At 36.9% G+C, this 15,279-nt stretch overlaps 1 protein-coding gene across 3 annotated transcripts in view; it reads right to left on the reverse strand.

The window, feature by feature from the left end:
• Nucleotides 1-15,279, reverse strand: part of LOC138169626 (protein FRA10AC1) — a 65,204-nt gene that overhangs the window by 6,111 nt on the left and 43,814 nt on the right. For 2 of the 3 annotated variants that reach the window (XM_069099263.1, XM_069099264.1), the window contains exon 12: nucleotides 12,345-12,383. In XM_069099263.1, coding sequence (XP_068955364.1) covers nucleotides 12,345-12,383 — 39 coding nt within the window. Of the gene's footprint in view, nucleotides 1-6,619; nucleotides 7,212-12,344; nucleotides 12,384-15,279 lie in introns of those variants that run through there. The other variant, XM_069099265.1, reaches the window with a different exon arrangement.

Below are 15,279 nucleotides of genomic sequence, written 5' to 3' on the forward strand. Positions count from 1 at the left end.
TAGGTGTATACCAAACAGCTTTCACTGAAACTCTCAGCAGAAAGATCAAAGATTTAGTGGCTCAAGAAATGGTTCAAGTTTCACTGAGTTAAAGTAATTATAACAATTGTCTTACTAATGAACTTCTGGGAGCGGCAGTCTACCTGCAGTGCACAAAGGATGCTTACATTTTATAGTTTTGGCTTTACTATGTTTTTTTCTCAATATACATCAGTTCTAAATAATTATTTCTGTAGACTTCATGCTTACAACAGGACTAAGATTTAAGGGACTTGATTTTCTTAGCTCTGGTGAAAAATTCCGGAAGCTCCAAGAAAAATTACCATAGCTTATTATGATAAAATATTTTCCAAATATACAAAACATATTTCCAAGAAAAAAGTATTTTACAACTAATTTTAGATGGTCCTTTCTGTATTAAATAGTACTACAAAATATTAAGTACTATATCATATAGCATTAAAATTATGCCTACACAAAGCAATATTTAGGAAATGATTTCCTGTCACTAACATAACCATTTATGTTTAAAAAAAAAAAAAAAGGAAAAAAAAGAATCAACAAGAATTCTGTTTGTCAATGCACAATATTATTTAGTTTAATACACTGTGAAAACAAAGTAGTATTGATTTGCCATGGTGGCCCTAAATCTGTTGGACTCCAATCCTTATATAAACACAAGTATCTGAACTTTGGTCCTAACCTAGTCTGTTCTGGCACAGGCGGCCAACAACAACAACAAAAGATAGGAAAAAAGAACCACTGAATACCCTGACAATCTAAATGCAAAGAAAATACCATCATGAAAGTCTGAGAATAAATAATGAACCTCAGACTTAATCAGCATTTAAACGGGAATTATTAATATTGCAATTTGAACTACATGAAAAGAGAGCATAAAATCCATTTGTTCCACTTACTAAAGCTCACTGCAATAAGGTAAAGAAAGAAAAAGGTAATTATTTCAATACATTGACAGGTCTATGATCTCATCAGTGTAAGTACTTGTAGCAGCAAGCACCCCAGCCTCGCCAGGGTGGCTGCCAACACAGGTTCTTGGATCTGCTTTGATAAAGGAAAGCAACTCAAAATGGGTTAACAAGCTTACTTTAATCAATCAAACATATATTGTTTACCTCGTTCAGGGGAAAAAGGTCAGCACCCTGAACTTCAGAGCATACAGACAGAATTATCAAGACAGAAACAGATCAAGTAGACAGATTTCCACACTGTCCAACCATTACATTCATACCAAACAATGTCTGGGTTTCAAAGCCGGGGGGCCCTGGACAACGGCTTCCCAGAGTTTCATCTGATCAAATCACAGAACATTTCTCAAAGTGAGCCCCAAAACAAAGCTACACATCAGGGCTTATATAGCCTTCTTCTGGCTCAGAGAATGTAACAACCTTACTGACCCACTGGCCAATCAAGAAGTATCTACTGAAAAACAAGCCTCCCACCCCAGGCTCCAGGTGCACTTTAGCCTAGGGGCAGGGAAGATCTTTAAAATCTACATTCCCATTACAGTACTTCCTTCAACTACACATACTGAAACTCATCCAAGGCAATTTCACTAATATCACTGCAAACATTTTAAATAAAATACTAACAGGGAGATGGCATTAATATATCACAAAGATCATATACTATGATCAGGTAAGATTTATATACCAGGAATGCAGGGCTGGTTCAATATTAGAAAAACTAAAAGCATAACTGACATCAACAAAAGCAATAAAAATCATATGATTGGATCAGCTATATAGCACAGTGGATAGAGCATTGACCCTGGAGTCAGGAGGACCTGAGTTCAAATACAATCTCAGACACTCACATTTACTAGCTGTGTGATGCTGGGCAAGTCATCATTTAACTCTGATTGCCTCGCAAAAAAATAAAACAAACAACAACATATGATTATATCAATAGATGGGTGAAAAGCTTTTGACAAAGTACAATACCCATTCCTATTCAAAACACTAGAAAACACAGGAATAAATGAAGGTTTTCTTTTTTTTCTTCTTTTTCAAGGGGGGAAGGCAGGGCAATTGGGGTTAATAGGGAGATGTGTTTGCTGCTAGCATGGAGGACATTCAGTGTGAGTCCAAATGGAAGAAGACTTCCCAGCTGATACCGTGTTTCCCCGATAATAAGACCTATCCCGAAAATAAGCCCTCCCCTTACTGTGTAAGATTCCTCTAAAATAAGCCCTCCCCCAAAAATAACCCCTATTGAGATTGCTACTGTAGTGAAGGTGATCCCCTGCGCTACACGCTACATTACAGTACCCTCTGTATGCACCGTCCCCCCCTCCGTGAAACGCACGCCGCGCTCCGAGCTGCATCCAATCAGAGCTGCAGCAGTGAGCGCATCATCTTGTTCTTCCCCAGTGATTTGCTTATTGAATAAAGGTACATTTTTTTGTTCACATTTACCTGTTTATTAAAATTGCTGTCAATGTTCATTAAAATAAGCCCTCCCCTGAAAATAAGCCCTCTGGTGTTTTTCTGTTCAAAAAATTTAATAAGACAGTGTCTTATTATCGGGGAAACACTGTAATAAAAATGACAATTCTACCTAAGTTAATTTACTTCCTTAGTGCTTTACAAATTAAACAACCAAAGAATTATTTTATAGAGCTAGAAAAAATAGTAAGAAAACTCATCTGGAAGAATAAAAAGTCAAGAATTATTGAGGGAATAAAAAAATGTGAAGGAAAAAGGATTATCGGGGCGGCCAGGTGGCTCAGCAAGTAAGAGCACCGGCTCCAGTGTCAGGATGACCTGGGAATCAAATCTGGGCTCAGATACTTAGCACCACACCCAGAAATAACTGGCCGTGTAACCTTGAGCAAGTTACTTAATCCCGATTGCTTAAAAAAAAAATTATCAAAGACATCAAACAAAAAACATGAAGGAAGGTGGTCTAGCAGTACCAGATTTCAAATTATATTACAAAGCAGTAACCACTGAATTGGACAGCTAGGTGGTACAGTGGATAGAGTGCTGGGCCTGGAGTCAGGAAGACTCATCTTCCTGAGTTCAAATTTGACCTCAGACACTTACTAGTTGTGTGACCCTGGGCAAGTCACTTAACCCTGTTTGCCTCAGTTTCTTCATCTGTAAAATGAGCTAGAGAAGAAAATAGGGTTTGCCAAAAAAAAAACCCAAATGGGGTCAGGAAGAGTTGGATACGACAGAAACAAATGAACAACAAATTCATCAAATGGAGCTTTTCTTAAAATAATAAATATTATCTATCTAAAATTAACAGCAAGCATTGTTTGTAATGCTTGAGTGGGGTATTCAAGAAGGACCAGCGCCTCTTATGGGAAGGCTTGCCAAGTCCTTCTGAGGGCTGCTCATCCACATTTGATGTTTTCCTGACACTCAACTCTCACTTATGGCTCCAAGAAGCTGTAGCATGTACAGTGGCCACACACTGGTAATCTATCTCAGCAGACAGATTAAACTAGGTTGAGGGTAACCAATGGGCCAGTCAGTAGTTAGGGGGTGTCTACCCCAAGCACGTAAAGACTACCCCCCCCCGACAGAAGGGGCAGATGAAAACAATTTGCTCCAATGGTCATGAAGGTGGCTAAAGCAGGCACTGTGAAGTACTTAGAGCCTGGTGAGACATCCAAGATGCCAACCTTATCTACTGTATCCTGGGTCATCGCCAGCCATCCTGACTTTTGTCTTGCCATTGGACTCTGATGACTCTGGAAGACAGTGAGGCTGATGACTTCTTGCAACTCTGCTTCACTTAAATATAATTCACATGTGAGTGAAGACATCACCCATGATGTCCTCTTCAAAAATGAAAGACAAACAATAGTAAACCAAAAGCCTTCCCAGTAAGCTCACGGGTGAAGTAAGGATGTCCAATCTGGTGTTGGCTATGAAAGAGAATGGTTAATCAGTGGGGCAGATCAGTTATACAATATATAGAAGCAAGTTACCATAGAACTCTAGTATTTGATAAACCTAGAAATACAAGCTTTGGGGGGCAAGAATTCATTATTCAACAAAAAACTGATAGTAGAACTAGTAAGCAGATTGACAGAAACTAAGCAGAGATCAACATTTCACATCATATACCAATATAAGGTCAAAAAGATACATTTTGATTTAGACATAAAGGGTAATATCATAAGCAAATTAGGACCTGTCAGAATTATGGATAAGGTAAGAGTTTATGACCAAACAAGAGACAGACAGAATCATAGGAGGTAAAATGGATAATTTTGATCACATGAGACTACAAAGGTTTTTGTACAAATAAAACCAATGTAGCCAAAATGAGAAGGAAAACAGGAAATTGAGGGGAAAATTTATAGCAACTTTTTCTCATAAATCCCTCATTTCTCAAATATATAAGGAACTGGATCAAACATTATAAAAATAAGAGCCATTCCCCAACTGATTAATAGTTAAAGGATATTATGAACAGGCAATTTTCAGAAGAAGAAATCAAAGCTATCAATAATAATAGGAAAAAAATGCTCTAAATCACTAATAATCAGAGAAATGCAAATTAAAACAACTCTGAGATACTACCTCATACTCATCAGATTGGCTAACATGACAGAAAAGGAAAATGACAAATGCTGGATGTAGAAAAATAGGTTCACTATCGTATTATTGGTGAAGTTGCAAACTGGTCCTACCATTTTGAAGAACAATTTAGAACTATGCCCAAAGGGCTAGAAAACTGTACATATTCTTTGAAAAGCCAAAACCACTATTAAGTCTGTATACCAAAGAAATGAAAGAAATATATATACAAAAATATTTACAACTATTTTTATATGAAAGAATTGGAAACTTAAGGGATGTCCATCATTTGGGAATGGCTAAATAAATTATGTATATAATTGTGATGGAAATACTATTGTGTTATAAGAAATAACAAAGGTGATTCAGAAATACCTGGAAAGACTTATATAACCTGAGGTAAAGCAAGCAGAACCAGGAGAACACTGTACACAGGACAGTAATATTGTAATAATGATCAACTGTGAAAGACTTACCTACTCTGATCAACACAATCCAAGACACCTAAGACAATCTTAAAGTACTCATCATGAAAATGCTATTCACCTCCAGAGAGAGAACTGATAAAGTCATGAGTGCAAAGTGAAGTATAATTTTTCCACTTTATTATTTTTTCTTGCTTTTTTTTTTGCAACATGGTTAATATGGAAATACATTTTATATGATTTTACATGTATAACTCACAAATTCATTGTTCACTTTCTCACTAGGTGGTGAAGGGGCAAAGGGGAGAGAGTTTGGAACTCAAAATGTTTTTAAAAGAATGCTAAAATAAATGATAAAATTAAAAAAAATGAAATATACATGACTTCACATATAAAATGGGCATCATATTGCTTGCCTTCTCAATGGGCAGGGGAGGGACTAGAGGAAGGGACAAAATGTGGAACTCAAAAAAATAAATATTAAAACTTTTGAAAAATGTAAAATAGAAAAAAATAAAAGAGGTTTGTTTAGAGAAAAACTTAGGGTCATTAAAAATACAATGCAATTTCCCAAAGACTCTCCTCATTTAGCAGTCCTCTGTAATACTGCAGGGCTTGATGCAGTCACTGTGAAGTCATCCTCCAGAAATAAATACCTCTGGAGGTCCTCACTATCAGCTGGGAAGTCTTCTTCCATTTGGACTTACACTGAATGTCCTCCATGCTAGCAGCAAACACATCTCCCTATATTGTGCCTCGCTTGATTAAATAATCAGAGGAATGTTGAACAAAGTTGCCTCTACTCTATTATCTTTCAAGGAATATTGTGTATGATTTTGACATATACTTGGTAACACCTTGCTAGAGTTTTTAAGGCAGTCTTCTGCTTTGACAAATCAAATGTTTTCTTATAGTGGAAAAAAGTAAAAGAGGATCTTATATTCTCTATGACTTTTTGTTAACTGAGTGAATATATAGTAAATGTAAAACTGGATGGTATAATGAATAGAGAGCAAGTCCTGGAAGCAGGAAGACCTGAGTTTAAATCTGGCCTCAGACATTTGCTAGCTGTGTGACCCTGAGCAAGTCATTTAACCTGTTTGTCTATTTCTTCATCTGCAAAACAGATAATAACAGCACCTACCTCCCAGGGTTGCTGTGAGGATTAAATAACTAAATAATTGTAAAGCTTCTAGCATACCATAAATGCCATATAAATATTGGCTATTATCTGCTATGGAATGTCATTTGTGAAAACCTGTTTCTCTTTATACCTTCATCCAGTGTGCCCTTTAACACACGTTGATTATCATGTTTTACTTAGAAAATCCTAAGACTTACAGGTCATGTGACCAAAAAGATGGAAAACTAGACATTTTCCTGATCCTCACAACTTCTATAACCTCCCCATGACAGAAATTATGTACATGAGATGAAGCAATTTCAGCTGTCTCCACAGTCTAAGACACCAAGAAACCAAATGAGGTAACAATTTGATGAATTAACAGCAGAGAAGGCTACTCAGTAGTTATGTTTTCAGATAGTCTACAAACTGAGATTTTTACATCCTCTACCCACCAGAGTCTCATCACTCCTCTACCATTACTACAGAAATAGAAAGGAGTCACATAGAACTGAGTTACTTTGTATTTTTCTTTAATTTTATGGTTTGCAAAAAATGTGTTACAATTTGTCCATGCAATTGGAGATAAAACTCTCCACACTTTGTTAAAGTGGTCATCAGAACACATACATTTGCTAGGAAGCTTGCTCTTTCAGCAGACCTGCCAGAGCTTGTGCCTCTGCTCAAACAACCTTCAAGAGTCCAAAGCCCCCTCCATGTCAAATATGGGGCATCAAAGAAGGATATCCATATCACAGTCATTTTTCAAATAATTAAAATTGGTTTTTGGAGAAACAGCCTACTCCAATGGGAAAAATGCTGACTTTGAAGATAAAGAAGACTGGTGCTTGAATCTTGATTCTGCTACTTGGTCAAATCACGTAGCTCTCTGGGATTCAGTTTCCTTACATGTAAAATGAGCTAAATCTATGATCCTACTCCATCATCAACCTCTACTCCCCTATCACACTAAGACTTCTCTTGGCCAGGCTAAACATTCACAGTTCCTTCAAATGATCTTTGGCATGATTTTGAGTTCTAATAATTGTTGGCATGTTCTTCTGTATGGACTCCAAATTGTTACTTTCCGATCTATAAATTTCACTGAAAATTCAATACAAAATTTAGATTATGATGACTGACCACAGCAAATCATTTAACCTTCTGCTCTTTGAGTAGTTTCCTTATTTGTGAAAGGAGAAAGATAATTAGATGATCTTTACTACAGCTTCATTTTCTAAAAATGGTGTTAGTAACATTAGAAATGCCCACATATGAACTATTAACCAAAATTTAATTAATTTATTCTACTATAGGAGATCAAATTTGAAACTCCATTTCATACAAGAAAATCAATTGTTTTCAACCATTAAACTGGTTTTCTTTAATACTACTACTATTCTCAACATTTTTACAATGTGTAAATTCTTGGAGTCAGGCAAAAATACTCAACCTGAATTTTTCTCCACTAGAAAAAAATATTCCATATGCCTATGAAATTTAAAGGTTTCCAAAGGAACAGTTAATTCTTTGGTCTCCAGTAGGGTTAAGGTACCATACTTATCACGTATGTTTCAGATTAAATGCTACTCTAGCATCATCATCATCATCCTTATTATCCTTTTATTTCTACTGAGTGAGATTCAATATGGTATAGAAGGGTTACTGTGCTTAAGTTGTAGAAAACTTAAGTTCTGATGGTTCCCCAGTCTCATCAACTGCCAACTACATGGCCTTACATAATTCTTAACTTGCCCTCTCAGGGTCTTAGTTGACAACCTTGTGCAAAGAGAGGGTAACATGTCACCTTCTAGAAATGAGGAAGCTAAGTCAGATAATCTCCTGAGGTTCCTTATCTCTCTAGGACTCATACAGAAAACATGGCACAGCAGAAACACTACTATATCTGGAATCAGAGAACAGGGGTTTGAATCTGTGCTCTAATACCTGTGACCATGGTTAAGTCATCACACCTCTCTAGGACTTATTTTCCTTATCGCTAAATGAAAGTGTTTGACTAGATCTCTAAAATCATCTAGCACCTATCAAAGAAGAGTTATGAAAAATGGAATATCAAACTTCCATACAGTTTTGGTTAAGTATAATCCATAGTAACTCCTTTTTCATTACTATATGGTGACGGTGCATTAGTATGAAGAAAAAATGTCATTCCATTCCAAAGAACAAGATGTGTATACAGTTCAACATACAATCCAGTTTTCAGAGATGAGGGAAACTAACAAACCAACAATCACAATAATCAATATAATAAGTAATGAAGTATAGACTGGATTGGAGATTGGGGAGATAATCATTCGACTACAAAACCTGTGACAATGGTTCCATCCCCCTGCCAGTTGTGCTATTCGAGCATCCATACTGGGCCTCCAGAGATGATGCCTGGGAGGACCTAAGCCACTCTGCTCTGAACTCCTTGGTACCATGTTTCTTTGGAAGAAGTTTGGAAGAGATATGGATTTGGAGGGGGAAAAAGATGAAGTCTGTTTAGGACATGTTGGATTTTAAATGTCTCTAGGACATCCAGTCTGAAATGTCCAATAGGCAGCTGGTGATGTGGAGAGAGTAGAGATGGATATATGTGAGTCATATGCATAAATATGGGAACTGATGAATCAGTAAAAGAAATTATGCAGAGAGAAGAGACCAAGAAAAAGCCCTGATTAGAACTATCTTCCCTCTAAAGTCCTAATTTTGATGATTTTAATAGCAGGAGAGCACACAATTCAAATAAACTTAAATTTAAGCATATGAGAGAAAATTATCCTGTCCTCTGGTGTCAGAAGATGACGGAGATATACTTATCATTCTTTTGTGATTAGAGGTTAATGCTGATTTCAGCACAACTCAAGAAACACCAAACTGAAATAACACAATGAACTAAGGGAAGAGAGATTAAAAATCTGTCAGGACTGGGGAGATACATGCAGAAATAACACTAGCAACAGATTCCCATAACAGTAAGACAATTATCAGTACTAAAATCGCATGCCACAAGTGCTATGTTTTACCATTCTAATACTTAACATTAAAAGTTAGTTTTCAATCCTTTATGGAGTCTTTGTATGACTTTAGTTTATAGAAAGACTATTTCCTAGTAGGGTAACTCAGTCAATCAATAAAGATTTATAAAGCATCTATGTGCCAGGCATAGTGCTAAGTGCTGGGGATACAAACAGAGGCAAAAGATAAGTCTCTGTCTGCCCTCAAGGAGCTCACAATTTAATGGGGGAAGACAGAAAGCAAAGAAATATATACAAAGCTATATGAAAGATAAATAGGAAATAATTAAGAGAAGATATAAGAGGGTTTGGGGAAGGTTTCCTGTAAAAGACAGGATTTGGAGAAAGAATATTTTGGGCACAAGGAACAGCCAGGAGGTCAGTGTCACTGAATTGAAGAATACCTGTTAGGGAATAAGGTATAAGAAGACTGGAAGGGTAGGAGGGGGCTATGTTATAAAGGGCTTTGAGCATTTCGTATTTGCTCTTAGAGTTTCCTGAGTAGGGCAGGTGATGTGGTCAGATCTGCACTTTAGGAAAATTACTTGGGTGGCTGAATGGATGATGGATTGGAGTAGGGAGAGATTTCAGGCAAACGGATCCATAAGTAGGCTATTGCAATAGTCCAGGCATGAAGTGATAAGGGTCTGTACCAGAGTGGTGGCAGTTTTAGAAGAAAAATGAAGGCATATTCAAAAAATATTCAGATATATCTATGTAGAGAAACATAAAGAGAGATTAAAAGGTGAAACCTACAGAACTGGGCGACAGCTTGCATATGGAAGGTGAGAGACAGTGGGTATTGAGGATGGCACCTAGGTTGTGAGCCTGAGGGCCTGAGAGGATGGTGATGCCCTCTATGGTAATAGAGAAAAGTAGGGAAGAGGGGGGAAGGAATTTAGAAGGGTTAGAGGAAAAGATAATGAGCTCTGTTTTGGACATATTGAGTTTAAGGTGTCTTCTGCACATCCATTTTGAGTCTGAAAAGCAAATGGAGATGCAAGATAGGAAGTCAGCAGAGAAATTAAGGCAGGATAGGTAGATTTGAGAATTATCCACATAGAGATGGTAATTAAATCCAAGAGAGTCGAGAGATTCACCAAGTAAAGTAGTTTAGAGGAAGAAGAGAAGGGGGCCCAAGGGATAACTGTGATAGACACCCAAGGCTAAAGGACATAATCTAGAAGAGGATTCAGCAAAGGAGATTGAGAAGGAATGTTTAGAAAACCTATAAAGTATCAATGAGGAGAGACTGATCAACAATGTCAAATGTTACAAAGAGGCAGAGGAGAATGAGGATCAAGGAAAGGATAATTAGGAAATCACTGGCAACTTGAGAGAACAGTTTGGATGGAATGATGAGGTTGGAAGCCATATTATAAAGGATTAAGAAAAAAAAACATTTCAGGGCAGCTAGGTGGAACAGTGAAAAGAGACTGGCCCTGGAGTCAGGAGGACCTGAGGTCAAATCCGGCCTTAGACACTTAACACTTCCTAGCCGTGTGACGTTGGGCAAGTCACTTAACCCCAATTGCCCTGCCTTCTCCCCTCCAAAAAGAAAAAAAAACACATTTCTTAAACCTCATGACCTCTTTTAGAAATTTCATTAACTTCCAAGAAATCACCAGTTTAAATTTTATCTATCTCCTAAGATAGGAGATTTTCTGACTCTAGAGAAGCCACAAATTTTACCTGTGCTCTAGAAATTTACAAATAAATCCACAACATATTTCTAACAAAATATTTACAAGCTACATAAAATTAAAGTACATAACAAAGTACCAGATTATACTCAATAACAATTTATTAAGCACTTATATGCACAGTAATGCAATGATAAATCCTAACCTATTTTTAACAAATTAAACATTCTTATTTAAAGGTTTATTTTTTTAAATTGACCAGAAAATGACTTGTTGCCAAAATTCCTTTTGTTTCCTCACAGCTCAATAATCAAGCAGGGATTTTAGACGGTATTCACATTAGTGCCACATGTATTACTAAATGTATTGCTTAGGTGGCCCCTGACCAGAACAGAGATTCCTAAAGTTATAAGAAAAGATTTTTTTTTTTTTGGAGCAATCGGGGTTAAGTAACTTGCCCAAGGTTATACGGCCAGTTATTTCTGGGTGTGGTGCTGAGCGCCTGAGCCCGGGATTCGATCTCCAGGTCGTCTCAACACTGGAGCCGGTACTCCTACTCCCTGAGCCACTTGGCCACCCCTAAGCAATTGGGGTTAAGTAACTTGCTCAAGGTTACACGGCCAGGTGTTTCTGGGTGGGTGCTAAGTGTCTGAGCCCGGGATTCGATCTCCAGGTCTTCTCAACACTGGAGCCGGTGCTCTTACTTGCTGTGCTACCTGGCCGCCCCAAGAAAAGATTTTCTAAAAGGTAGGGGGGAAAGAAGTATGGGGAAATGGTCTCAAGAAAAGTAAAGAGACATTTTTTTTGCCACTTTGGAATTAAAAGAAAACATGCTCCAAGGCACATATGAACCTATAAAGTAAACCTACTTTATAGGAGAATGAATTATATATATTAAGTCTCCTGATAATTTGGAACTATCTTCAAGTAGTTAAAATCTTGCTGTTCTCTAATGCTAAAATGATTAAAAATATATTTGTGTGCTCCCTCCCTATTTCTACCAGTTATTTAAAATTCTTTAAATCACCTTTTCTGTTTGTCTCTAGAACTGACATGTGTCTATTAATTTTGTACTAATCACCCAATATTCCGGATTAAATTTCTCCACTAATTTATTTGTAAATAGATATTAAAGAATGAAGCAGCTAAAATCTCTCAAAAATAAAGACAAGGTAATCTGGCATGTTTTTAAAATGTTAAAAGAAATTTTAGTCACAGCTAATAAAATTATCTACATTAATCAAAAACACCAAAATTACAGTTATTAACTCACTCAAATAAACAAAGAAGCTATGATTTCATCATCATTGAGAATTCCCAGAATGGGGACCCTCTACCAGATTACAACCAACCATGATTTATCAGACCTAGAGTGTCACCTTTTGATACAAAGAGGCTAAGTGATGTGACCAAGGTCACCTAGTCAATAAGTATCAGAGGAAGAATTTCAACCAAAGTCTTTTTAGTTTCAAAGGGAACCCCTTCCAATCAGCATGCTAAGAAGATGCCTCTCAATAATTCACATGATTCAAATCTTCAGAATTCCATGGGAATAATCCAACTCTAATACTTACCATTATCTGACCCTTCTGATTTCTCTGAGGGAGAATGTTCTGAAAAGAAAATTGCACACTCATTAAAGCTTTACTATAAAACACTCTGCAAATAACATGCTATGGTACTGATAAAGCAGTGCCATAAAGTTTATGTTCTTTGTTCTCTGAATATCTAAAATTTGTCAGCTGTGTCTTCCCAATTAGGACATAAATCTCCTTCAACCGCCTGTGTTTCCTACCCCTTTTGTGTACATCTGCTCTCCAGAATGGGAGGCACAGCCCTCAGAACTTAGTCTGGCATGCCCCAAACACTTACTGAATGATTGGGCAGTCAAGGTAAATTAATAGCTCCAATGCAGGGAGTGGTCACACTTGTCTGACCATAGTTGATTCCATCTGCCTATCTATACTATAAATCTTTTACTTCTTAAAACAAAGTTAACTAAAAACTAGAAACACAGCAAAAAAACACAGATCACAGAATGGCCAAATAAATTGAGCTATATAAATATGACAGAATATTATTTAATCATAACAAATATGAGGAATCCAGAGACACATAAGAAAATTTAAATGAACTGAAGGAGAATGAACCAGAAAAACAAGATATACACTGAGACTGTTCCAAAAGAATGAAAGCTTCTCAAGGGCAAACTATGTTCATGTCTGTCACATTCCTGGGTCCTAGCATAATGCCTAGCATATAATAAGTGCCTAATAAATGCTTGTTGATTAAAATAATAATGTAAAGGAAATAAACATTAGAAAGAAGCCAATTCTAATTCTAAATGAAGCCAAACAGTTAATGCTGGTTGGTTTTATTGTTTTGTAGTCCTTCTTACAAGGGAAGGGTCACTGGATAGGTGGAAAGGCATTATACCTAGACATGACTGTGACGTAAAAAACAAAAGGCATTAATAAAATGTTAACTTAATTAAAAAAAAAATAAACCAAAGCAGATTAGTAGATAGCCTAATCTATTTCTTCATCTATTACATAATCTCTTTCTTGCTATGAAATCAGGTTATAATTTCAGGATAATAATCACATAAGGAAATTACTGAACTGTTGCAAGTATAATACACTGTTCAAGAGGCAACTCAACCCTCAGAAGCAGAAGTGTGGATGAATGAGAAAGCTAGACAGCCATAAATACTCAAAGTGGAATTTCTAACATTTGTTTACACAAGTGCCCACCTATTATCTCTCTGAATCATATACAACATTTGGGGGCTCAGAAGTATATCCCAAGAGAAGTACAAATGGAGGTAGGCTCCTTGGGAAGAGATAAGCCTTGAGATGGCAACAAAAGGACTCTCACATTATATACTTCTGTATAACAGGATAATGCCTGGCTATGGGAAATTTCACTATATAAAATTATAGTTATACACACACTCCCACATAATATCATTTTACATTATCCTTCCACACACAAACACATACCTGGACTTAAAAAATACCCAGGAAACATTAAGAAAAAAAAGAAGCTTAGGTGGTTACTTTTATTTCCTCCTCACAATCATTTACATTTGCACAGCACTACTAGAAAAATTTCTAGAAGTCTTTACATCCTTAAAATACTTTGCAAACAAAACATTAGTTTTCACAACACCCCAAGGACATTAGAGGCAAGAATTGTTTTTCAGTACCAGACACAGTTAGAGGCACAAAACAAAGGCCTTCACCTCCATAGGCAATTTTCTAAGAATTTAAGTTACAGAGAAGGTGGTGACTTGAATCAGTACAAGGAGCTCCCTCATCTGGGAGTTCCCTAAAGTAATGAAATCACTCCACTGCATTTCCTAAGTGAAGGCAAATTACAAAAAAAGGAAAAAATAGTTAGCACTTATAAAGTACTTTAAGGTTTGCAGAATGCTTTACATATGCTTTCTCATTTGATCCTCATACTAGGCTCTCTATTAGAGTGATAAAAAGTTTAGCTGTTAATCTGTTGTTGTTGTTGAGTCATTTCAATGGTTGGGCTCTATGTGACCACATTTGGATTTTCTTGGCAAAGATACTTGGGCAGCTAGATGGCACAGTGGATAGTGTGGGGCCTGGAGTCAGGAAGGCTCATTCAGTATCTTTGATAAGAAAACCACAAATGAGGGTCATGAAGTCAGACACCACTGAAAAAATGACTGACCAGCAAAGATATTGGAGTGGTTTTCCATTTCCTTCTCTAACTCATTTTCTAGATGAGAAACTGAGGCAAACAGAGTTAAGTGACTTGCCCAGAGCCACATAGCTAATAAGTGTTTGAGGGTGCATTTGAACTCAGGAAAATGAAGTCTTCCCTTATTCCTGGGCTGGCACTCTATTTACTGAGCCTCCTCACTGACCTATATTACTCTAAGCCAAGGGTGGGGAATCTGTCACAAAGCAAGGCAGAGAGTCAGATCTCCCCTATTGAGCACAGTTCTGCTTTCCCCAATCACCTTCCATTCCAAGTGGATGCCCCATAGGCCAAAGCTCAGTAGGCATGGTCTCTTTAAGGCCTGCATGAGAGAACTAATAGGCAGAGATATCAAACTGTAAGACAGGTATGGCTTGCTCTGCCAAGAGCCTAACAAATGTTTTTTTCTTGTTCATTTTCTCCAATATATGAATATAAAAGCTAAATACTTGGCAACAACCTAATAAAAACAAGATTTATTCATTCAATAAGCACATATATATATACTATAATTTTGGGTAGGCTAAGGTTTTGATGTGGAGAAACACCAAGAAGGCCGACCTGACTAATTATGTAATTGATTTACTCAACATCCCATACCATTTCAGAGCTCAGAGTAAATCTGAATCCTATAAAAGGCCTTAGAACACATTCCACCTATATTTCTGGTCCCTCAAACCCAGATAAGGCTTGGGATAAGCTTCTTGGATACATTTTCACCTAGTTCTTTATTCCTGCAACTAAACTGGCATCTGGGAACAATAATCTACCTTT

Source organism: Petaurus breviceps, unplaced genomic scaffold (assembly GCF_028583685.1).
Source record: "Petaurus breviceps papuanus isolate PSGF00001 unplaced genomic scaffold, PetGlider_PUasm1.0 37, whole genome shotgun sequence".
Taxonomy (NCBI): domain Eukaryota; kingdom Metazoa; phylum Chordata; class Mammalia; order Diprotodontia; family Petauridae; genus Petaurus; species Petaurus breviceps.